Source organism: Oxyura jamaicensis, chromosome 4 (genome assembly GCF_011077185.1).
Source record: "Oxyura jamaicensis isolate SHBP4307 breed ruddy duck chromosome 4, BPBGC_Ojam_1.0, whole genome shotgun sequence".
NCBI classification, from domain to species: Eukaryota; Metazoa; Chordata; class Aves; order Anseriformes; family Anatidae; genus Oxyura; species Oxyura jamaicensis.
This window is the reverse complement of record NC_048896.1, coordinates 36,554,977-36,579,876: the sequence shown is the minus strand read 5'-3', so window position 1 is coordinate 36,579,876 and position 24,900 is coordinate 36,554,977. Positions and strand designations below refer to the sequence as shown.

At 38.5% G+C, this 24,900-nt stretch overlaps 1 protein-coding gene across 2 annotated transcripts in view; it reads right to left on the bottom strand.

The window, feature by feature from the left end:
- WWC2 (WW and C2 domain containing 2) overlaps positions 1-24,900 on the bottom strand; it is a 99,099-nt gene that overhangs the window by 20,138 nt on the left and 54,061 nt on the right. For both annotated transcript variants that reach the window (XR_004750769.1, XM_035326044.1), the window contains exons 5-14: positions 23,860-23,939; positions 20,323-20,452; positions 19,556-19,702; positions 18,544-18,617; positions 14,166-14,408; positions 9,669-9,758; positions 7,324-7,937; positions 3,895-4,018; positions 1,305-1,385; positions 1,135-1,221 (exon numbers count right to left, since the gene is read on the bottom strand). Coding sequence is in view for 1 of the 2 variants with exons in the window: in XM_035326044.1 (XP_035181935.1) it covers positions 1,135-1,221; positions 1,305-1,385; positions 3,895-4,018; positions 7,324-7,937; positions 9,669-9,758; positions 14,166-14,408; positions 18,544-18,617; positions 19,556-19,702; positions 20,323-20,452; positions 23,860-23,939 (1,670 nt within the window). In the remaining variant the exon portion in view is untranslated. The remainder of the gene's footprint in view (positions 1-1,134; positions 1,222-1,304; positions 1,386-3,894; positions 4,019-7,323; positions 7,938-9,668; positions 9,759-14,165; positions 14,409-18,543; positions 18,618-19,555; positions 19,703-20,322; positions 20,453-23,859; positions 23,940-24,900) is intronic.

Below are 24,900 nucleotides of genomic sequence, written 5' to 3'. Positions count from 1 at the left end.
TCCTAATGCAATTTGCTGATGTTATTTACCTAGTGCACAGCACCTCATACACATGAATAGAGCACCAGTAATTGTTTTGCATCTTCTCTGTGCCTACGCACTAACCTGTTTCTGGTGTTGGCTTTAGATATTATCAATACTCACTGTAGAATAGAATGCAATGAAGCTAGCTAAAGCAAGAAGAACAAGTGGGCCAAGGATAAGTATTCTGCAAAAAAGTTTGAGTGAAAAAAAAATCTCCCCAGAGTTACAACAGTATTACTGTACTGTAGTGATTTCATATGTACTGTTAGTATTATAAAAAATTAGTTTTACGTGAAATGAAACAGAAGATATTAGGTCTGGGAGAAGTCTGATTTTGCTTTCTGAATTTAGGTATATCTTTTATTCCCCAATTATGTTCAGCTTCTTGGGATAAAGTGTAAGATCTAAGTTGTTTGGCTATCAAGTATAGCCTGGAGAGCGGGCGTACAGCCTTTTGACAAGCCAATCCCAAAGTTAAGAGGCAGTGTAATGTAATTTCAGTAATGCTGCTGTGGTATTCACCTAAGTGTAGCTGAGCAATTTGTATGGTCTACTGGAAGTAGCTGTTTTAGTAGATTAAGAAATACAATTAGGAAATGTTTAGAAAAGAAGTAGGAATAGTAGATAGAGTATATTAAAATTGTGTTTAAAGATGGTTCACTGGAGCATTCTTTTAATATTTGTTAGCCAATTTATTGGCATCAGGCCAGAATGATGGGTAAACAGACAAATGAAAGATGAAGTGCTCACTGGCTTTGTTTAATGTGAGTGCTTACTTTCATGTTAATTAAAAAAAAAGAAAAAAAAAGTTTTAATGTCAATCAATGCCTCAGATTTTGCTGTGACAAACCTCTATCTTCCCAGGTCATCAAAAATGCCCCTGACACAAATATTAAGCATTCTACTTTAATGTGCAAATTTTCCAGTAACTTCTTTTTCCGGCAGCATTGGTAGAATCTGTAAAATCTAAGTACTACTACAGTTTGAAATGTTTTATACATATTTTAGAGTGGTTAAGCAGTAAATCAATCCATTCCTTTGGAAAACATATACAAAGTATTATTATACTCTCATATTTCAACACTACTGCTCGGTGATTGTTTGACTTACACTTTAGAGCCAAGGGGGACAGAAAACGCTGGAAGATTTCTGAGCTGGACTATGATGATCACAAAACTTGAATTGCTGTGGTCGTATCTGTTAAAGAAAGGACAATATGAGGAAAGCTCACCATTTGCATTTCCATAGGAAGAGAAATATTCCCTTTGCTGGTCACTCACCTGAGTCCTATCTGTACCTGGACAGCCTCGAGAGTTGTTGCATCATCTTCACTATATACAACATCCTCGGCTTCGTTTGGTCTAGGGCAAACAAGCAAATACTCAGTCGTTAGGAAAACTGTACTTAGATTTCAGCAATAATTGAGGCACGCACACACAGAACGTGTATACATTCTCCTAAACAGGCTGACAATTGCAGCATGCAGCCCAAATGAGAATTTCACGGCCTACACAATAGCAACTCCTGTTTTAAGATAATTGGTGCCTGGATGTTTTGACAACTCCAGTAATGAGCTGGAAAGGCCTTATGCTGATTACTGAAGCAGGCCAGACTAACAGGCAAGACAAAAACGGATGACTTTTTATATATGTTTAGTACTTCTTTATCCCCCTGAACACAAAATTGGAAATTGAGGTTTCTAATAAGCACCAGACCACACGTACACTGTATATGAAATACTGCTTCAGAGAACATTTAAGAGGAACTCTCTAATGAAGAGGTTTCTGTGCAAACAAGAAAGATCTTTCTTCTGAGCCTGTTTTCAGAACCCTTCAAAGAACCAGAAGGACTCACTCCTTGTAGCTGAAGAGCAACTCTAGTACAGGATGGAATTACAGAGATTCAGTGTGGCAAAAAAAAATCCAGTCATTTTCTGTGAGGTTTGAATGAGGATGTGGTATTAACGTGTTTCAATGATTTTTAAAAACAGACTGTTGGGATCAATAAACGGTGGTCAAAATAAGAAATGTGGAGAATGATACAGATATCCCATATGCTACCAAGACACGACGGTGTTATTTCAAGACTCTACCTTTAGAGGTTTCCCCTTACTAGTCGTTTCCTAGCAGCTGGCTAATATGATAGGGTATATTTATTTCCTCCCCTGCCTTAAATGACTCAACACAAAGGACTGGTCTATACAGAGGAAATCACTGTACTGTAACTGCAGGAGCACACCGAGAAATTTTAAGTTAATCCATACAGAGTACTCATAAAGGTACTTCTGCTAAACATAAGTGAATCACACAGAGACACTTATTACCTCTTCACTACTTCCTCCTACTCAGTAAGAATTAAGAACGTCCACACCTGGAGCTATCACAGAAAACCTAGTGTCTGTAAATCTTAGCTTGCACAAATGGCAATGGTTTGCTTTTGTGTACAGGCTTTGTGGATGCAACCGTCCCTTCTCCTCTCTTCCTGAGTAATAGCAGGGAGAAGACAAGAATTGGTTCTGTTCTCCACCTATCCTTCCAGTCACTGGAGAGGACAACTAAAGAGCTTCACAGAACATCCATGGCTTTTGGCCCAATGGTTGTTCATTTCTATCCACTGTGCTTATAACTAGAGCAGAAGTGATCTGATCACAGTGGCTCAGAACTGAAAGTGGAAAGACAATAATGGCGAATTAAACCAAACAATTGTAGTCACTTAGTCCAGTGAAGGCTGAATTTTCAGAGTGGTTGAGGCTGGAATGGCCCTCAAGGTCATCTGGTCCAATCCCCCTGCTCAGGCAGGGACACCTACAGCAGGTGGCCCAGGACCATATCCAGGCAGCTTTGAAGATCTCCAAGATCTTCAAAGAAGGAAGCAAGCCTCCACTACCGGTTCGAAGGAAGGACTCTGCTACCTCTCTGGGCAACCTATTCCAGTGCTCCATCACCCGCACAGCAAGGAAATGCTTTCTGAAAGAAGTAGTGCTGTCCTTTTTATATAAATAAGAAATCGCTTTAGATCTAACTGAACAGAGGGACCAAACTAATAGTAGGATTCAGAATTCAGGGTGAAGTATGGGTCCATGATCTACGCTGAGATGGAATAGCCATTGTAATACTTCATGACAAATCCTTTTTTTATTTGTGCTTTTCTATTTAGTGAAATTCATTTTTGTTACATTTTCATTTGTGAAAGACTGCACAAGTAGAAATACCTTTACCAGAGGGCAATAAAGCCCGTTTATGATACCATAATGCACCTTTATCTGTCCTAATAAAAAAGCATTTAGCCTGGCAACAGAAGACATGCATCTACATCTTTGTAAGCATCCTGCAAAAATACCCCTCGGAATACTCAAAGGACAAAAAATTCTTAATGTCAAGAACTTGCCAAGAATGGGATAGAAAATAAAGATTTTAGTTTCTCTCACAGTTCGCAACAGTCTTCTGTTATCCAATCTAAAGTTTATTCTTTTTGCTGCTAGAAGAGTGAAAACACCATACAAGCAAGTGTGAAGAATCCCACGGAAGTCACATCTTGTCAAAAAGCAACAATAGCAAATACTTTTCTTCTTGTATGCTGTCCACCACAGTGCAGTGTGAATATTAAACCCTAGCTTGGATTATATTTATACTAGTGTTTCAACTAGGGATCTTCTCATCTTTCCAATCCCCACTTTTCAACAAAGCAAACATTCAAGCAAAATGCTTTGCAGTCATAAAATTCATATAAAACAGTAAGTAACAAAAGTCACTCTGAGCCAGGTGGCAGAACCTGTACAGAATGTCTAAGCTTCTTATGCTGATACTACATAACTGCTTATAGATATGTGTAATTTTTGGTGAAAAGGCTTGCATTATTTTTCAAACCTACTGTTTCACAGAAGCTTCATATACACCGCTATCTCCAGCTACAGACTCATCAGACACGGCAGCAGATACACAAGCTGTTTTCTCTGCAAGCAGGTGACCAGCTGCTCTTCTTGGTAAGTCAACGCCTACGAAAAGAAAGAAGAAGGAAAATTAGTCCAAGAGATTAATAGTCAGGAAAAGAGAAGTGCATAGCTTAGAAAGCTGTCAAGTTGAAAGCAGTGACCCTTAACTGAGTATCACAGACTAGTTTTGTTCCACATCATTAAACATTCTGAGACTGTATTACTGTTATCGCATATTCTGTCTAGGGGATATTTCCAAACTGATGAACTTCAAAATGTACAACTATTATTCCTTTCTAAAGATACATGCTTCTATCATCACCTGTATCAGTTGAGCTAGTTATTATCCTTCATTATCTTCATTATTAACTCCCATTATCCTGATCTTTGAACCTGCACTTGCCATGTTCACGTTCTGCGCTGTTGTAACACTTCAGCTACATGCACAGTGACTGAGTGCCGACTGTTTATTAAATATTCAGAAGTCAGACAGAAGCCATCTTCCCAGCAATTTAACTACTAGAAATGAAAAACACCCTCTAGTTTACTATCATCAATTTTTTATTTTATTTTATGAAGTCTTTACTACCAGCTACTGCTCACCTTTAATCTTCAGCTCCTACTCATGCGCTAGTCTCACAGAGCGAGGCAGCAGCACTCAGTGAAAGCCGCGCTCTGCAGTGTGGTACGGTGAGGGCCTGTGCAGTACTTTTATCTGCCGAGGGGTGAGGATGTTGGTATGCATTATCATCCCCACCTGAATCATGACTTTACATCTTGTTAAGATGTTTAAAATTTAAGGCTTCAGATTAGATGATTGATTGCTGCATTTGTGCTTTTATTTATGGCGGTAGGAATGCTTTTTCCTTGATGATGAAGTGCTCTTTCCCTTCCCCCCCACCACGAGGGGTGAAGGTGATGACATGATTTATTGATTACCCTTAGGAATTACCACAGCAGCCTGAATTGACTTTGACAATGACAGAGACTGACTGTGGAAGAACTACACGATATTCCAACTTGGTTTCTGACAGCAGGGACACGTACAGAGGGGCAAATGTGTGTATGGTTCACCTGTGGAGAAAAGTCAGGGACAGACAGAAGGTGGTGAGCACTGCATCTAAATAGCCACGGTAGCTTACGACATGAAAATACTACCTACACTGTCTTCAGCTGTTTGTCTACCCCCACATTCAGATTCTGTAGTAGTCAGACACATAGTCTTGTAAAACTCGTACTATCAGGCTGAAATTTTCCGTGCAGGTTTTAAGCCTCAAGCTGAGTTTGCCGTAAACCTTCCCATTCACCACTGCAGCAGTTCCACGAGGGAAATTAGAGTAGGAGCACTGACCCTACCCCAGCTCCATACCTCACTTCTAACGTATTGAAGCCTCACCATGAGGCCCATCTTACTGTGGAAACTTGTGGTATAGGAAGCTTAATTAATTAATTTCTGGCTTTTCAAAATCTGAGTGCTCGTTTTAGCAGTCTTAATGCAGATTTTAAAATAATTTACATCATATATGTGACCCTATATAAGAAAGTATCAGTGTGAAGAATACCAGGATGAATTTATACTCTAAAATCATAACTGCCTATAGACTTAAAAGATACCCTGATATTATCCAGAATTACAGGTCCTCAAAAACCTCAAAAAGGCAACTACATAATGCCTTTGAAAAATGTATTTCTTTAAATCATTATTTTTCAAAAAAAAGAAAAAAAAAAAGATTCCTCACAGCCCTGTGCTCCCAAATTAAATTAAATTCTTAAATTCAGCTTTCAGACCAGATGGATTGCAGCCAGATTGCAAAGACAGACAGAAAGTTGGTAGTTTGGAAAGGATATGCTGCTGAAATATGGGCAGGGAAATTAACTATTTTTTCCATGTTCTGTAAGATAGCTCTAAAACAAAATAACTTCTGTGTTACACTATATTGAAAGGACAAAGGACAAAATGACACTTCCTCTCCGATATTGCATTAAGCTGAACTAATGAACCGAAAGATGACACAACAATTCCTTGATATTTTAAAAAATAATAATTTGCTCATTAAAATGTGTCTGCCTTTATGTACTGGTACTTTTTTTCTTTTTTGGCAAACTGGCAAATTCCAGGCAAAGAATTCAAACTTGGTAACATCTCTGGACAATGCACTTTCTAGTTAGGCTCTATTTTAATTCAAAGACACCCAAAATTCTCTGTTAGATACTTCACTATTAGCTCAGCCCCAAAGATGCAGAACTGGGAATATCGGGTGCTGATGAGATGCATTTCATGTTTTTTTTTCATGCTCAGTGCTAGAGAAAATCTGGCTCCTTTGGTTCTTCGTTGGCAAAACGGATCTGCTGCATGACACTAGGAAAAGTCAATAAGTAAACGTGCAGAGAAAGCACAACACACTGTCAACCTTAACAACTCGTAGCAACGTCAGCGCTCTGAGGACAAGCCTTTGAGTCCTGGCAGCTGAGATTTTTGAAGTTCTGACTGCCAAAGGCTGTGGCAATATGAGAACCCTCTGTTGCACTGCCTTTACTACAGAGTAGGAGCGGAATTCATTACACCTAATTCTGCTATCTCAAAGTTAACATTAGCTGGTTACCAAGGATACTTCAATAACTCACAGGATAATCCATTCATCTTCCTTACAGGGAAGCAAGTTTTGGGATCGGACAACTCGTCCTTTTGGAAGTTACCCACAGACTGTAGGGAGAACCTAGACTAGCTGAGGTGCTCTGTTCTAACTTGCAGGTGGATAAAAAGCTCAAAGCTATGAAATCCATGTTAAAAATGGGCAGAGTGTTTCACTGTAACTTACATGGCACGTGGTAACTTGTCCTGTCCCTCAGCTCACATCCAAAATGAACTGCAGATCTTTTGGTGACAGCAAGTTCAAATACACATAATTCTAACTCTAAGTCCAGAAATCTCTTACTGAGGATGCCAGCTTGTAACTTACCCTTCAGCGAGAAACAAAGCATCTGATTTCAAGTTACCAAGAAATAGCACAAGGTATTTTTGCTCTATCCCCACACATTCTGTCAATACCTAGGGACACCTTGCCTCCTCGTTTTCAAAATCCCGCTTTCGTTTTTTTTCTATTATTTTCAGGCTATAAAGTCTGTAACACATGAATTTCCCTTCTGAGACAGCCATTGAACAAATGTAGATGGTATTGGGGTGATCACAGCTCTCTGCACCTGAAGCTAGAAGTTATGTAGTGTCCCTCTGAACTACTGCCCACAACGACAAATGTATGTTCAAGCTACTCCTCGGTTACAGGAGATCTCTCTCTATTGAAAAGCCATCTGTTAGTTTGAAATCTTCAGGTTACGTATACATTTGACATTACATTTTTTTAAATTACCTGAACTTCCTTCATGTAGAGAAGGCAGAGGCTGCCTAATGCTTTCATTAAGATCTTTGTCATCTGTAGGAATCTGAGATCCTGCTCTGGCTTCAGAGTCCAATAACATTTGGTTCTCACAGAGACTAATGCCTGCAAAATCACCTGAAAGGTCACAGTCTTCAAAGTCCGTAGTGAGGTGATGCAGAGGGGAATTTTGAGCTGAGACAGAAAATGCAGCTTCTAAAACCAAAGGGGAACCTGGGGGGGACAAGGAGGACAGTGAGGACCTGGAAGACAGCGATGTCACGGATTTGGGAGGCTCAGTCAGTTTGGGGTGGTCTGCAGCTGAAGGAGAGTCACTGTAACCCAGTCTCCCATGGGAGCTGACCACTTCATTTTCATGAATAGTAGTGATAGGCCCCGAAGGAATGTAACCACTTTTTTCTTGCAATATGAAGTCAAGTTTATACTGATAGTCCAAGTCTGTTATCTGATCGCCTGGGTTATAGTAGAGATCCGTGGAGCTGAGTGAGTTTAGCGACCCTCTGCTTGACGTGTTCAGAGACCCCCGGCTGGATGCCAGCGATCCCAAACTGCTCCCTGAAGACACAGACAACGTGCTAGCTGAGAGGCTGCAAAGAAAGAACAAAAACATACACTGATGTTACTAAACTGAACCAGCAGAAACAGTAGGAGCAGAGATAAGAATGACTGGGAGCTGCACCGTAACAATTTCTTACACTTAATGCTGCTCAGGGCATTTTTTATGCAATCATACGTGGTTTAGCTCAGCGTGCCCAACCTGCACACCGTCAGTGCACTTTAAACAGCTTATGGCCTGTTCCCAAGGCCCCTTTTCTTCCAGAGAAGGCTGCAGGTTTGACAAACTGGTCTGGCAGTGACAGCAGCTTTCTCAGCTGCTCTGCTCCCTCAAATGACCCTGGTGTGGGTGCTCATGGGGGTCAATGTCACAGCAAAAGAAAGAGCTTATGACAGCAGAAGACTGCTGCCACCTCCAGAGAAATTTATGCAGCCTGCTCTCTGCCGAAGCACATGGGAGAAATGGCAGCTTTCAGAAGCAGAGGACTCACAGCAGAACCACTTCACGTCTGTAAGACACTCCACATGCACAGGAAATACATAAGCTTGGCACAGGCCATAACACGCAATCTTTTCCTCTTAATAAGTGAAGATAAGGAACCCTGCCAAGCCAGAGAAACTGCATGCCACTGCCTTGGCTCAGGAGGACTCTGATGGGGAAAAAACAGCAGGAAAAATAATTCAAGGCAACCCCCCTTAAACAAACAAGATCATAAACTACATTAAAAAAGGGTGGTGGTGGTGGATTTTTAGAAATCTAGAAGACTATTTCTCTAACTGATCACAAATCAAGATGCAACTTACAGGATCTGGCTGAGATGTTTGAAATTGCTAAGCCATCTTAGACCCCCAAAATAGGATGGTATGGCTTATTGTGAGGGGAACTTTATAAAATGCTTAAAAACATTTTTCCTCTTAAAGACCCATTTGTATTTTTAAAGCAGTACCCAAACATTAATGCAGCTGTTTGACTGGTGTATCCCCCTGGGATACATAAGAAGTTTGACCAAATTCGGGAATTCGTAAATAAACATAATGGACACGATTTGGTAGCCCAGGGTGCAGTCCAGAAATGGGAGAAACTCTTCCTCAGGACAATACATGAGCTGTTAAATATGAGAATTCCCATCAGAGCACTGAGTTTGAGTTCACAGTTGCTGTAACTGATTACTACTTTGTTATCACTATGAATTTCATGAACCCAGAGTCACATTTTGAAACAATGACTGAGGAAAATATATCTTGCTGAGGGTACTTCTCTGTCTACAGAAAGCACAAGTCAGTGCTGAAGAGTAAAATCAGAACCAACAATTCACACAAGTATTTACATGTACACATGTACGCACTGAGCCTCGCTGGTTATTATGCAGATCAAAGGCTGCACTTCTCATTTTACACAGATGCCTGAGAAACAATTTTGTCTCCTCAATGACAGCATTTTGGAGATCTGACCAATTAGAGAATTCACAATTTGTTTATGTATTTACACTGGAGCAAGAAAATCTATCTGTGCTTGATTATAGAAGCAATGCAAAAATAAATCCATTTAATCCGGTCTTGAATATTTACTAAAAACATGAACCACCAGGTTCACACAGTGGCAAAATGCTTGAAGCTATTATACTTGCATTTTTTTTACTTAAATATTAAACAAATTTTGTTCAGCCTCCAGCTAAGAGAAAAATCCAAGACTGAAGTTTAGACAACCAAGTCCACCAGACTGTTGCTGAAGCCAGGTTTTACATTCTGCAGTACAGCCTCACCTCCTAAGTTGCGAATGCAAGTAAGTAGTAAGTTTTGTAGTTTCTTCAAGTTTCTGTACCAACTCTTTTCTTCTCTCCTCCAATTTCAACCTGGAAACAGAAGTACATGTAAGTAGAGGAAAGCATTACTGAATAGTCACAAGGCTAAAATACTTCACAGGTAAGACAGAAACAAAGTGAAGATCCCTCATTTTCATCTGGTTGCTGACTACTAAAATCCAGAGACTGTGCTAGCTCTCAATCCTGTCATTAAACCCCAACCACTTCAGCAGAGTGACTTTGACTGCAGAATACTAAGCACTGCAACAAGCCTGCTAAGCGTGCAAGTGAGCAGCATGTTGGTACGTTCATACTGCACCACATGAAACAAGGACTAACACACGAGCACTGGGAAAATAGCTGCAGCTTCAGGAAAATAAGATCTGCACTAATGCTGTCTTAAAAACCAAGCTACAGACCGGCTCCTCACCTAGTATACTTTCAGGGGAAGAGAACAGCACCACAAACAACAAAAGAACACCGATACCACTACTAACACTGACAGTGCGAGAACTTGGGGTAGCACTGCAGGGAGTTTAAAGCTCTCCCTTTGATCTCAGAGTCTTCCTCAAGAGATAAAGCACAATAAATAGGCTGGATCCAAATGTAAGGTTCTGAGATGGTGGATCCTATTTAGGAGTCCTTGGTAAAGATTTCTACGTTCCCAACTGCTTTTTCATCACATCTGAGCAACACGGCATTGCTCATTATCGAGGCTCACCTTTATTGCCAAGCAGGATTATTGCCTCCTGCACTGCCATCCAGCCTAGCTCTACAGCTCCAAATGGTAGAGTTCTCCCACTCCTTTCGGCCGGCTGCTAACAGAAAGGATTCAATAACCTTTACAGTGGCTTTTCCTTTTATAACTCCCTTTTATCACTCCATTTGCAACACCAAATAAATTGCTTTCCCTCAGTGGATTCAGCTAAAACCCTCCTGTAGTTGTGGATTAGTATATTCTCCTCTAGCCCCTGTTCAGTCAACTGATACATGTAACAAGTTCTTAAGCAACTAATCTGAGGGACGGCAAAAATTACTCTAAAAAGGTTTCAGGTTCATTCTCAGAAACCTTTCCTCTGGCCCTTCTGGCATCTCAAAGACGTGTAAATTAAAATTCAAATGCAGAGAAACACTTCAAAGAACAAAACCAAAAATCAGCCATTGCTTTCTTCTGCAAACTGAAGGAAATACTCCAGAGTTCTCAGAATTCGCTCCCCCAGTGCAAGATACCAGTTAAAAAGCATTAAGTCCTCAATTCAACAAAGCATGAAAAGCACTTGCTTACACCCATGCTCATTCAGCGAGCGAATCTGGGTTATGCAAAGGTGAATAAGTTACCCCGAGGTCAGCCAGGGTGTGAACTTCCACTTCACTGCGTACGCCGCATGTGCTCCTACACCGCAGCAACGCCTTCATCTGCCAATACCCGCTAGCACTGGTAAAAGCATAACACGGTATTTCATTCTCTGCTCATGCACACAGGTTTCCCAACCAAGAATTAAGCTCAACTAGGCTATCAGACATTCCTTCCCAGCACTTTTTACTACATAGTGCCTTCTGCCTTCTTTTAAAGCACAATCTATCCTGCTTTTCTCAAGCAACAGCACTCTTCGTTAAATCTTTTGTGACTTTTCAATAAATAAATTCACTATCCCACAACTAACTGAGAATAAAGCTATTTTTTTCCCTCCTACATCAAGCCAAAATCCATACTTTTAAACCTACTTTATAGCATAGACAGGATCTTTAACATGCCATAGACCATGTAAACACCATAACCATCAGCACGGTAAACTCCCTTTGCAACCCTCCTATCTCTGAATTCATCTAATGCTCGTTGCAGGAGCGATTTGAGACACCTTTCTCCCGTTTTGATCATAGACTGTAACACTGATGACAGAGGCATAAAATCTTTAACAAGCAAGCAAAAACGTTACAATGTTAACATGTACACACTTCACCTTTCAGTGGAAACTTATGTGGACACGTCCATTTGCGAGACACAAGACTGCGGGGCCAGTGCTACAGGCAACAGCATAATCAAGGAGATTAACATGCATCCATCTAAAGGCCTGTGATTACTCAGATTTTGCCAAGGACTCCAGAAGAAGTGGAATCTCCCTAGCACAAATGCAGAGGCAAGAAAGCAGCACACAGTTCTCAGCAGTTCCACAATGCAGCTATTTCTGAGCAGTTGCTGGAAGGCTTCTTCGAGCAGCTAGACCAGGCCCTGTCTGCTTTTTTTGAAGCTGATATGTTACGATTTATACCCTCCTTCTGTAAACTGACTCCAAGTACATCTACTAGTGGCAGTTTCAGCACTCTTCTCCAAAATAACCCAGGGCTACACTGGCAATGTTTGTAAGTCAGAGCAAGTTTTCTGTTCATTCTTCCCCCTTAAAAAATAATAATAAAAAAATAAAAAAAAAAAAAACTTACAAAAGGAAAAACAACTTGTCATATCAAGCTCTTGACACAATCCACAGCTTCTTATGCTGTTGCTTTATTATCAGTATCAGTGAAAGACTGGAAACCTAAGGTATTCATGAAACTTTATGGAAGAAAATAGTAATGAAATGACAGTGCTGCACTTCGAAGGTGGTGTGGCTCCTCCACCGAAAACTGAGAGCAGAATCTTCCTCATCTCTAAGGAATAAAATGATGACGTTTGATCTGACACAATTAACTGTAACCTTTTTATAGATTAAGGAAAAGTTTCATCATCTGAATGCCTCTACAAAAATGAGCATTTTCTTTACATTCACAGCAGACATACCAGAAACAATCTCCAAATTAGCTTGGTGTGAAAGAACTGACTTTCTCTGAAGTCATCAAGGGAGACACAATTTTAATATGATAAAGAGCTGCAGGTAGAGATTCACTGGAGCTTTGCTGGAATGGCACAGAAGCCAGCCAGAAAACACCATAAATACTGCCACAGCCAGCAGAGTATGACATGAAATCATACAGTAACCTCAGAAGACTATTCCACATTTTCAGCTGCCAGACAAAAATCAAAGGAGAATAACTTGAAGAAAATAGAGGAAAAAGAATCTTAAGATATAATAACTACCTGTGTCACTACCCCTGGAAAAACAAAACAGAACAAAACAAAACAAAAGGTGCTGTTTCATTTTTATTTGAATGGGAAACAGTTTTACTTGCCCTTGGTACTCCAAGTTTGGCTTCTGGCACATATGGGAAAAAGGATATGTGCACAATTTTCTTTGGCACTAAACATTCAAAACCAAAACCAAAGATTAAGTAAAAAGCTAATTATTCACAGCAAAAGTCAAGACTTAGCTATTACTTACAATAGCATTATCATCAAAACCTTAGTTTCAATTTTTTTGTCAATGTGATTTTATTATTTACCACTTACTGTCCATTTGTTAATGGAAGTCAGAAAGCAATGGATCCATTGTAATTCGGATACTATTAAGACAGACAGGTAATTTCTCCTGTAGAAGCGTAGTTCTGGTAGGACACAACCATTGCCCTGTAACACTTTTGGATTCTCAATATGGTGCAGTTTAAAATATTAGGATGTATACAAATACATTTAAAAACCATGCCTAATTCACACACACCTTTTTGGAAACAAGAACAAATTTCCTCACTGCTCAGCTAAAATTTAGGAGCCGCTTTCTAACGTCAGTAATAAGAATTTCACCATTCAGTGAAAATGGAGGACCAGCAGGTGTTTCCTCGCAGCGGGAAGTAGGAAAGTCTTACAATGACGATTATATTACTTCAATAAGGCATACTACACTGAAAAATAAAAAGACATTTTGTGCTTATTGCATTTTTATGTGTGCTAGAGATTCCCATAAATTTATTTCCACTTACAGTTGATGAAAAGTCCATTTGTGACAGTCACCTTTGATTTTCTCCAACTCTGAATCTGGCTAACACCATTTATCGTGGGAGTTGCTTCAGTTGCCAGTTAGGAAGCAACAAGTTAGGGAAGTTTTGCAGCAATTATGCTTCTCATCTGAACTTTTTTTTCCTTTCCTTTTTTCTCTTTTGGTTGCATTTTTGCGTGTAATAAAACTCACAATGAAAGGCTTCAGATGTTGCAACAATCAAGATAATCTTTGTAACCTGAGTTCAAATAGTTTACTGCTATTATCAGACACCAGTGAATGATGTATTGCCCTCCTGCTGGTATGTTGACATTCCTCAGTTATTTAACATCTGTCACAGACATTTTCATGCTGCTAAGAAATGCAGAGCAACTGATATTGCAGAGCACATACAGGGTGTTCACATTCTCTCAGAGTACAGAAGACTTCTTTGTGTTTCTGCCCAGTGGGCTAATAACAAATTTAATTAAGCCCTACATAGAACAGTTACTGAAGGAAAACAGCCCATCAAGGCACAGTTCAGGGTCTGTAACGAGTACAAAGGTTAGACTGCAGAAAAAGGCATTCAATACCAGCAGAAACAACTCCTTACCTTTCAGCAAGTGCTTGACTGGGTGTGCTCTTTACAGAATGCAGCTCCTCTTCAAGCCTCTTCCTTTCTGCTTCTAGCTGCTCCAGCTCATCTTGAGTACGTTTGCGTGGTGTAATAAACTGGAGTTCCTTCAAAAGCTCTTCTTTTTCATTGATTAGCATCAGTTTTTCCTTTTCTACATCCAGTGCCCCAGGCCAGGCCTCACTATCTAGCTTGGACAGTTCGATCTTTAAGTTAGCCATGCTAAAATGAAACATAACAGATGTGTCTGAGCCCAGCACAGCACATAATTATGAGGAAAGACAGAAATGATACAATATTTTGAAAGGTGTAAGTATATAACTACTTTTTCTACTTTCTCCTTTTCTTACTTAACATACTTTTAATTACATTTACTTAACGAGAACACAGACTTTGCCAGAGAAGCAAGCCACCTATCCAGGCCAACAAGCTGTGTAATCCTCTCTGCCCTAAATGCCTCAGAAGAATGTACTTCTGAGAACAAAGAAATGAATGCCAAACATTGGAACTATGATGCCCTTTCTAAAGTTACCTGCTTCATATATGGAAGAATGCTAAAATGGACAGTTACAGGTATATGCATTAAAAGCGAGTTCCTCCTGAGTTGAATCAGAAGTCTCAATGTTAATAAAAGCTTTACTGAAAGCTTTTATCTGTCTGGTAATACAGCAACAGCAACACTTTGCTTTAGTTATCTAGGAGTACGATCTGTTTCTCCAAGCTGTTGGAGACTGATTGCTTCTCAAACAGCCAGGACCACTGTTAAAGAACACACACACAATATCAAGGGGCTCACTTTAGCAGCAGATGCTCATGCAAATCTTAAAAGGAAAAAGCATTGTTCTCCCATGTGATGAAAAGAAAAGGTAATATGGGAGTGGACACCTGAAGGAAAAGTATCTGCTTAGAAGTTTGTGCAACTGCTAGCCCATTATAGATGTCCGATCATGGAGCTAGGAGCCCCAAGACTTGGGATAGCAAAGAAGTTCCCTACGTTATTGTATGATGGCTCAGTTCTGATTAAGAAAGGTTATTTCCAGTATTCAGTCTCCAGAACCACTCTGCCATTGAGCTCAGCAGCATAGCACAAAAGTGCAGGTTTTGCAATGAAGACTCAGTGTCCACTGGAAACCATATAAAGTATAAAAATTCCCATTATAGGTGCCACATATCTAGCTAGATGGTAACTTCTAGCCTTAGCTATCCCTGAAACAGCTGCATAGAGAGTTATGGGAAGCTCTGACCTATGCTCAGTAATGGCTCTGAGCCTTCCTCACCTCTTTGTTGTGGGCTAGGAAAAGGCAGAGAAAGGAAAAGTCAAAGACATTCTCTGACAATCTAGGGCAAGAGGAATTTATCTGTTGCTTTTATTTATAACTATTGCAGCTAAATACACCTAAGTTAGCTCACAAACTGATCCAAGTCTGTGCAACTTCAGTGTGAACAGGCACTACCTAAGGTAATGACCCATGCCATGTTGCATCATCACACACATAATTTGCTTTGTGTCATATTTCCGTAGTCCCGGCAGATTTCTAGGAAAACACTTTTCATCTTTCCAGTCTGTTTTCTGTCATTTACAAAACTAATGATATCATGCTTATTTTGCACCTCAGCTATTAATTTTACAGTACATTAAGGCTTTTATTTATGGTCAAAGCTAAGAATAGTTAATATTAAATCTAACTATCCTGTTGCTCATACTAGAAGCCTAAGGGGAACCTCCCCTTTCTTTTTCCATGGGTAAAATTTATCTCATCTGCACCTCAATAAAGAAACAACAGCTTAAAAATACTAATAAAAAATATACCCACCGAAGTGCTGCAAGAACAAGTTTGACTCTGAGCATTTTCACAAAACAATAATGCAAAATAAACAGAAATACCATCAGCAATGTTACCATAACCAAATGGCAGGATGAAATGAAATGAAGCATTTCAACATATTTTGCAGCTATGTATACAATTTAACAGTCCTTTAGAGGAGCTGTATGCAGAGGGAAAACAACTGAATCATTTCAGATGGATAATGAGGTGTGAAGATTTCAATCTCCAGGTCACTAGCTCCTGCTAACCCTGTTCTGTAGCTAACCTTGTTCTAAGTAGCTGCTACTGACAGCTGCTTGATGGCTAACGGGATGGGATGCGGGTCTCCCAACAGTTCTTTTGCTCTCTCTGCTACAGATAGCTCTCTGCTATCCTGATACCCTTTTCCACAGACAGCATTCTTCCTCTTCAAGACACTGCTGGCTGAACAACATAAAATATGCAACATACAAAATTATCTGATAATTTTGGAAATAACTTTTTGAAGTAAAGAACTTCACTCACAAGATCTTCTCTCTCTCTTTTTAAACAGAAAACAGCTAAGAATTTGCACACTTAATGTTTCAGAAAAGATGGTCAATATTTATTAACTTCCAGTGATGATTACAATGGCCATAATAATTAGGGGGAATGTAATTCACAGTGAATTTTGGTACGTTTCTTCATTATTCTGGGATATGTACACTTTATTAAGTTCACCCTACAATCACTGATAAAACCAGGACATTCCGACACTTAAAAGACTTTAACAGTGTCTTCAAGTAATCTGACTGCCTTATTTAAAGTGGAAAGGAATATCCATTATTTGGAAGTTCTCAGACAAAACTGAATAAAGACACCATTTAAAAGGTATTTTAAGCTTGAAACACAGTGATGTTGCACAGAACAAATACTTAGTTATGTAAAGATCAAGTACTTCAGCTACTACAATTTTGACCCACATTCTTGGCTAATTTATGAGAAAGTAAGGTCCTGTGCTGCAGTAGTCCACACCCCAAACACTGTGCTTTTTCATTATCTAGAAGCAATACACCAACTTACTGCCAGGGTACTTTCTTGTGCCTGCAAATGAGATATAGAGCACAATGGTGGGACTTCCTCGTATTAAGACAGACAAAAGAGAGGATGATCTGGTTTTGGATGAAAGAAGTTGACAGAAAATGCCATCTACATGCACCTGAAACACCATCTGACAACTACTATTATGTACACAATGATTTTGAGGCAAAATCACCCAAGCTCAATACTGAAGAAACACAACCGCCACAGCACTCTTTGTCGGCTGCATTGATTATATAATAACTTTTTATGATCCCTAATGAGGCCATAAAGTTGTTTCCAGCAAGGATCGTAGCTACTAATGTATATGAAGAGGATGTATATTTGGAATTAGACAGGAAAACATCAATTGTGCTGCCTCCTGCCTTTAAAACATATAAATACAAAGTAAAGGCTCGTATGGTTTTTAAGCTACAAATTTCTGTTCTTGGTTTTCTAATTGAGCATGCCACAGTATTCCAAATGAGTTAATACTTAAGTCACAGAGTACATGGTGTTCTTGGTATAATTTTCATCTATGGACAAGTGCTATTTTTTATTTTATTGTCTTGTTTTGTTTTTTAACATAGAGTGGAAACCTTGGGTATTAGATGACTTTCTAGACTTCTATTTCTCTTAAATTATATAACAAAAGCTGTAAGGTTTCTGAATAGCTGATATTTAATTTTGTGGAAAATATTAGAAAATAATACAACACAATTAATACATTATTAATAAAAACAAATCCATGATTTATTTTTTAAAATAAAATAAATCTTCCCCCCATATTATGCAACACTACTCCTCTGGTGTACCAGGAGGCATGTCACTCTAACCCAGAATGTTCTGCTTGCTGATGACCATTCTTTCAGTGCTGTGGCAATCCATCAAAATGACATCACATTCACGAGCAACCACTGCAGAACTTTATTTGAAAAGCATTTCACATTCAGCAGTGGGACAGTTCCTGATTTCTTCTCTCCTCAGGTTAAACTCATTAAAAAAATGACCCCACAGCGATAACAAGTATTTAAATTATTCAAAATCCCAGGGAGAAAGAGATAATTAAGCCTACCAAACCTGCACTGAAAATTTAAAGCAACTCTAAAACCAAAGAACCTTCAGTGGCATAGTGAACTGAAATGATGACCCCAAAGAAGGATTTACACGGACATAAATAGACCAGCAACCCCTGTCAGTGGAACGCCAATTCACTCTATTCCCTCAATCCTGGATCTGCGGTTAACTTGTCACTAGCTGCATTTTATTTCGTAAGGTATGTAACTTAGCATTAAATGTAAAAAACGACTGCTCAACAGCACTGAAGGCTCCTGAAAGCCCGCTTTGCATTCTGGAGAAAAAAATTACAGTAATGCCTACAGTGTTTCCAGAGAGGTGTCCACTAGATGTCAGTGTGAGCACAAAGTTAGTGCTGCAGAGGTCGGAAACCTCCCAGCTCAAGACTAATTTAACAAAGCAACTAACCCCATTACCTTCTTTTTGCCTCTTCATACTGAAGACTTAATCTGACCTTCTCTGCTAAATTTGATCTACTTCTTGCTCCAACCTGTTGAGAAAAAAATTACTAGCCTTATTACTGTGTAAAATGAGTCAACAACACCAAACAAATGCACAGGGTAGAAAAATTACTACTTAGAAAATAAAACCACACCCGCCTTCGGCTACACGCTTGCTGCTATATACACGGTTAGGAATATACTCAGGTGAACAATGGTGCTGTTTTCTTCTGATACAGTTCATGTGTTTGTAACTACTGCACTACCATATTCTATCAGTAAATCAAGTGCATTTTCAAACAAGTCTTGCATTGATTGCACCCAAAGTTTTGAACTTTGAACTCCACTGAACTCAAAATTTAGGCTTAAGTCAGTACATCTTAAAGTAAGACTTCAAAAAGTTTGTTAAAAAACATTGTCAAGTGTAGCTCTTTGTTTGGCAAACATAGTGCTATCTCTTCCTTACAAGTCTAGCCCACGGAAGTTCAAAGAAGGTGCCAAAATTAAGCACAGCTTTCTATCATTGTAAATACACGGTCAGTGAAATAGAAATTATTAATGAATCATTGAAGAGGTAGTTCCATTAACAGTGTTTCAGCTGTGTGAAATGAAATTGCACAGTTAAATTCTGAGATCTTGTTTCTGAAAATTAAAAACATCTTCCGATCAAAGCAAGTCTGTAAGGTGCAACATAACCACATAGACAGATCCACAAAATACTACCTACTTATGCTGAACTTCACTGTACTGGAAATGTTTGATTAAATCAGATGCCAGATAAATGCTTCATGCCAAATGTAAAAACTTCATCTGAATCCTGATTTGAAATTTAAGGGGAAAATCAGTTAACTAAGGAATTTTCTCTTTAAACATGCATATATATACACCTATCAGCAACAGTACACAGCCATTTGAAACAGCCAGTTCCATTAACCACAGCATTCTGATTTAATTTCTCTTTACATTTGACAAAATGAAAAAAGCTCACCTCACCAGAAATGTCAGTCTGAGACCCTGTATCCAATGTTTGTCTAGAAAAACACAGCTGGGAATTTACAGAGCTCGAACTCAAGTCTGGTTCAGATGTCCCAATGGTCTGGTCAAGACTAAATTTCTCTCTCAGCTTTGCAAGACTCTGTTCAGGAAACAGAGAATGAGGTGGTGTTAAAGTGCCTTTGTACTTTACAGCATTTATACCAGTTTCTCTTCAAAAGATGTTTACCTAAAAGATTTCAGTATAAATTTTCTAGTTTTCATTCCTCACATTAAGCAAACTAGCCTTCTAACCAAGCAGTTCATAGGTGATACTAAGTATGACCATGCCATTCTCGCTCTCTCTCTCCCCCCCTTTATCAAACAATTAAATAACTGGATGATTAAAAAAAGAAAAGATATGGTTTCAGAAATTGATATAGTGCAATTTAGATCTGGAAGACTTGCACCGCTTACTCATCTAAACATGTATTGCAAGTTTTGTCCATTTTAGATTTTAAATTGTTGTTTAGAGGTAACACATTGCACCTTACCTACAAATTCAGATATCTATGTTCTCAGAATGCCATAGTATGACTTTTTTAATTAAGAAAGTCACAGGCTTCAGTTTCTCCATCTGAAAAGTGATTTTAATGCTGCTTTCGCTCACAGTTTTGAGCATCCCTTGAAAATGTCTAACATGTATTTTACCTCTTAACATGTATTAAAGCTCCTTACGATAAAATAAATCCACACAAAACTTATGTCAGCCCTATGAAATACCTTCATTAAATCTTGTTTTTCTCTCTCCCCTGAACTTATCGCCTTTCTGATAGATTTCAGTTCACTCAGGATGGCTTTAGCCTCACACAGTTCATACCCACTCTGGCCTCCAGACATTTTTTGGTCAATTCTGTGGAAAACAAAGAATATTAATACTGAATGCAGCAAATAACACCTCTGCTGTTTTGTTTCTGACAAACATAGTTAGAGAATAGAAGGGAAGGAGAGACTATTTCCTTTAACAAACATGTAAACAGAAAAAAGGACACTGAAGTCTGCATTAAAATACTTACTATTTAATGCTTGGCAAAAGCGTCAAGGTGTCTAACACACACACAGTGGGTGGGTTTTGCTGACATGGGAAATTTTATGGAAAAACCTAACGTTGGCATTAAAACCACCTTAGCTAAACCATTGGGGCATTACCAAAAGCAGAGACTCCACGTTTTTTAGTTGATCCAGTCTTAAATACATGTGGAGCACAGAGCAAGCACTATCTGAAGTAATACTCCTAACATGCTACCAGAATTATAGTGCATTGCTGACAACACAATCAAAAATCCCACCCCCACCCTAACTCTCTGCAGCAGAGAAATAACTTTGGGGTACAATTTTTATAATATTAACTGTGCATGAGCCTGACAGAAGCAGAATTTATTATGAGCAGTGCTCCTCTACCCAGACCCACAATGTGACATCCACCAGACAAGCAAAACTCTGGATAATTAATACCATGTCATACACCGGACAATTTACTGAATACCTGGAATATCATTAATTTAAAAAAAATAACAAAAATAACAAAGTTCCCAAACTCAGAGGAAAAAAAAAAGCTATTTTATTTCAGTCTTGACTTAAAAGTATAGTTTGTAAACACATTTCTCCAACCTCTAGTTTAACTGAATATTTCATAGCATCATATAAATGATTGCAGCTGTGCTTTGCAAAATTAAAAACAACAGGCATCTTCACAAAAGTCAAGCATCTAGTAGAGAATACGTTTTTATAGTGCAATTGGTTTTCTTTTTTTTATCATCACCCGTCATCTTTGCTACAAGACATTAACCTTGTGAGTGAAGACTGAACAAATGCCTTAGTGATCAGAAGTGATCTTGAGCATCCCCTGCAAGAACACAAACCCTGTAACAAAGTATTCTGTTTTTCTTCTAATTTTATGCACACAGATATCAAGGTTCTAAAGCAGCCATTAAAGATGTGACAGTATCTTTTTTCCTTTCTCCATGTTTCGGTTTTTATGCAAAATAGAACAGCTTTTATATATATATATATATATATATATATATATATATATAAAAAGAAAATCTGATTAAAAAAATATGACTCAACACTCAGATTCCCGTTCAAGAATATATTTGTTTCAACTTGAAAGATCCTCAAACGCTTTCATAGGTAGGCACGTGCTTCAAAGACTTATTCTCTGCAAGCACCCAATTTCTGGTAACTCATCAGGTTGCTCAAGTCAAAGAGATAGAGGATATCTCAACAATTGCAGTCATGAATGAACAGCTGGGTAATACACCACATGCTGCCTAGTAATACAACGTGTCACTTTCAAATTGCAACTACTTATTCTGTATATAATTCAGATGGACAAGAAGGATCTCTGACATATACAATATTCCATCTTCCTGTTTCAAATTAATGGGATTAGTACTGTTCAAAAGTGGCTGACTGAATTTTTAAAACAAATGTCCATTGTGTTTCTGTGGAATGCTGTTGACAGTTTCTGAAACATGCTTTGGATTCCTATCAAAATGGCTTGTGAGCAAGCTGCCTCAAAACAATACTTCATTGTTGAATTAATATAATAAATCCAGCATGATTGGCTAACCTTTAATCTCGGGACAGCAGCACGAGTTTTTATTACCTTAAACTTTAGAATCAGTATGTCTGTCTTTTCTAAACTCTGAATGAGTTGAAATGAAATGAAATGAAACTCTGAACTGAAAACTCTGAAATGAAACTCTGAGCTCTGAAATGAAATATAATTTATTAATCTATTTATTAAATTCAGTCAATTATCTTTTTCTCCCCTCCACTCCAGTCTTTATATATTTAAATAACAACAAATGTTACATTTCTGTTTTAGTCAAAAGGCAGAAGGGTAGAGATTTGTTTGATTGGTATCCTCCTAAGGTAGCAAGGCTTTTCAATTCCTAATCAACTTCAAACTCTTCACACTAAAAAAAAATAATAATAATTTGCTCCATTTGGACAAGTCTGTAATTATGATAGTACTGATGGAGCAACATTTGCTTTCACCATTTTTCCTGGCCATTTCTGGGACCTGAATTTCTTTCTCCCAGCTCCAAAAAAAAATATAAATAAATAAATTAAAAAAAAAAAAGTAAAAAAAGAAAGAAACCAAAAAACCTGCTGTGCAAAACTGATCTATTAAATGACACAGGAAACAACCTACAACATGCTTTGGTTAGCAGTGGGAAATTAACCCCAGTCACTCAGCTCCAAATACAGATACTCTGTCATCCTGGGCAAGTCACTTCTCTGTGTTTTAGCACTCTACCAGCAAGATAGAAGTATACTTCCCTTCTCCTACATTTTGCCCATCTTCCCTATATATTTTGTGAGCTCTCCAGAATAAAGGTTATTACTTATACGACATTACACTACCATACACAGGAGATCCTGAGGAAAAGGGTGAAAGAATCCAGACAGTATTAAATTAACAGTGCAACATTGCTTCTGCTACTGGAACTTGTGTACCAAGAGCACACAGCTCAGCATTTTACTGTATTAATGTATGGGTACATATCACAATACAGATAATGACTAGCATTAATAATTCTTTGTTCACGTTATTTAAGAAAATATATTTGTTAGTAAAGTTTCCTCTGCAGTAAGTAATGTCCCACAGTGAACCACCATGTTCTCTGTGGTGATAGTTTTGAGTTATGTTTAATACTTTATGGCCCAACTTTGTAAGTCAAGAGCAGCAGGGACTGCTCAGACTGGGAAGAAATAATAATAATAAAAAATCAGTTCCTAATAGTCCATCTGGTTATATACCCAGAATGTTCGCCCAGTTCAGTCAGCATCAGCCCTCCGGAGCCCAGGCATTCCAGCAACTGGAACAAAGAAAGTCAGGTCTCTAATCCTCAAACTGTGACTCACTTCAAACCCTGCACAGTTGTGTCACCATTTATACCTCTGAGATCTGCACCCTCCTCTCTCTCTTGAGCTGAGATTTAGGGAAGGCGGAAAGACAGACCTAATTACTTTGTGTGTATGTGTGTGTGTGACCTCCTTTCTGCTTCTTCACAACACAAGCTCCTTCATGAAAAAAATAGAAGGGGGAAGAGATTTCTCACGTTAACACTTGCATAATAGGTTTGCTGTTTCTACTGTTTTCCTGTTTCCTAACTGCAACAAAAAGAGTTGTTATATTCTCATTTTTCCCCCAATAATCATCTCACATAAGATGTATTCAATTCCATGACAAAAACGAAAGAATTCAGATGACTGAATTAAGTCAATTTCAACTATTTTATTACTCACTGTTGTAGCGTTTCAAAGCCCTGTTCCTTGTACAGCAGCTCTTGCTTCATCTGAGAGAGTTCCCTCTTCAGCTTCTTAACCTTGTGTTAAATCAAAGCAAGACTTAGAAAATTCTGCTTGTTAAATGGCATAACACATGGCTTTGAACAATTAATGTATTCTCTACATCGGATGAGAAAAAAAAAAGAGAGTAAATTGCTCTACTGACACACATTAAAAACAAAAGGATCTGCTCTCTTCCTTATGTCTATGGGCAACATGCTTTAGTATTAAAGGGACACAAGCAGATTAAATCACATTCCTTATTTGTATTGATACCACACTGCGTTATTAAACCTGAGAGAACTTTAACAAGTAATTTACTTCTCACTTGTTAAGCATGCATTCCAACTGTCCTACAGGGACATTCCTATTTATTTTTAAGCTTATTATATTTTCACTTTTTCATTCCAGGAAGCTCTCAAGTCATTTGCACAGTAAAAAACAAAGTGTGGACTCCCCTTCTTTTCTATTAATTATCCTTTCTTAGAAAGCTTTACAAGCATTGGATCCCTATGAATAAAATTCACATTCATTTAATTCCAAAACAACGTTAACTAAACACATTTGGATCACAAACATACGCATCTATTCAATAGATGTGTTTTTGGCAAAACATTCCCTGCTTTCTCTAAATGTGCATGCTCAATTGCTTTTTAACCCTAATATCGCTCTTCCAGAGGCTAGCAGATGAGTATGCTACAAAATATTTATGAACCAGGATTACATTAAAAATTTAACAAACAAAAACCAACCCTTCGTTTATGTCACCCCTCCCAAACACACTAAAACAAAGTTTCTGGACTACCCATAAAGCAGCGTACTTCTAACACAAATTAAAATTGATCCTCAGCACACACAGAGACAGAAATGTGTACATGAAACGTGGGCTCCCAAATTTTGGTATTTATACACCTACATCTGCCTCATTTGAATCTACATACCAGCCAGATGTTTATTTTTTAACTCTCAGTCAGTAAGGTGAAAAAAGGAAAAGCCTGC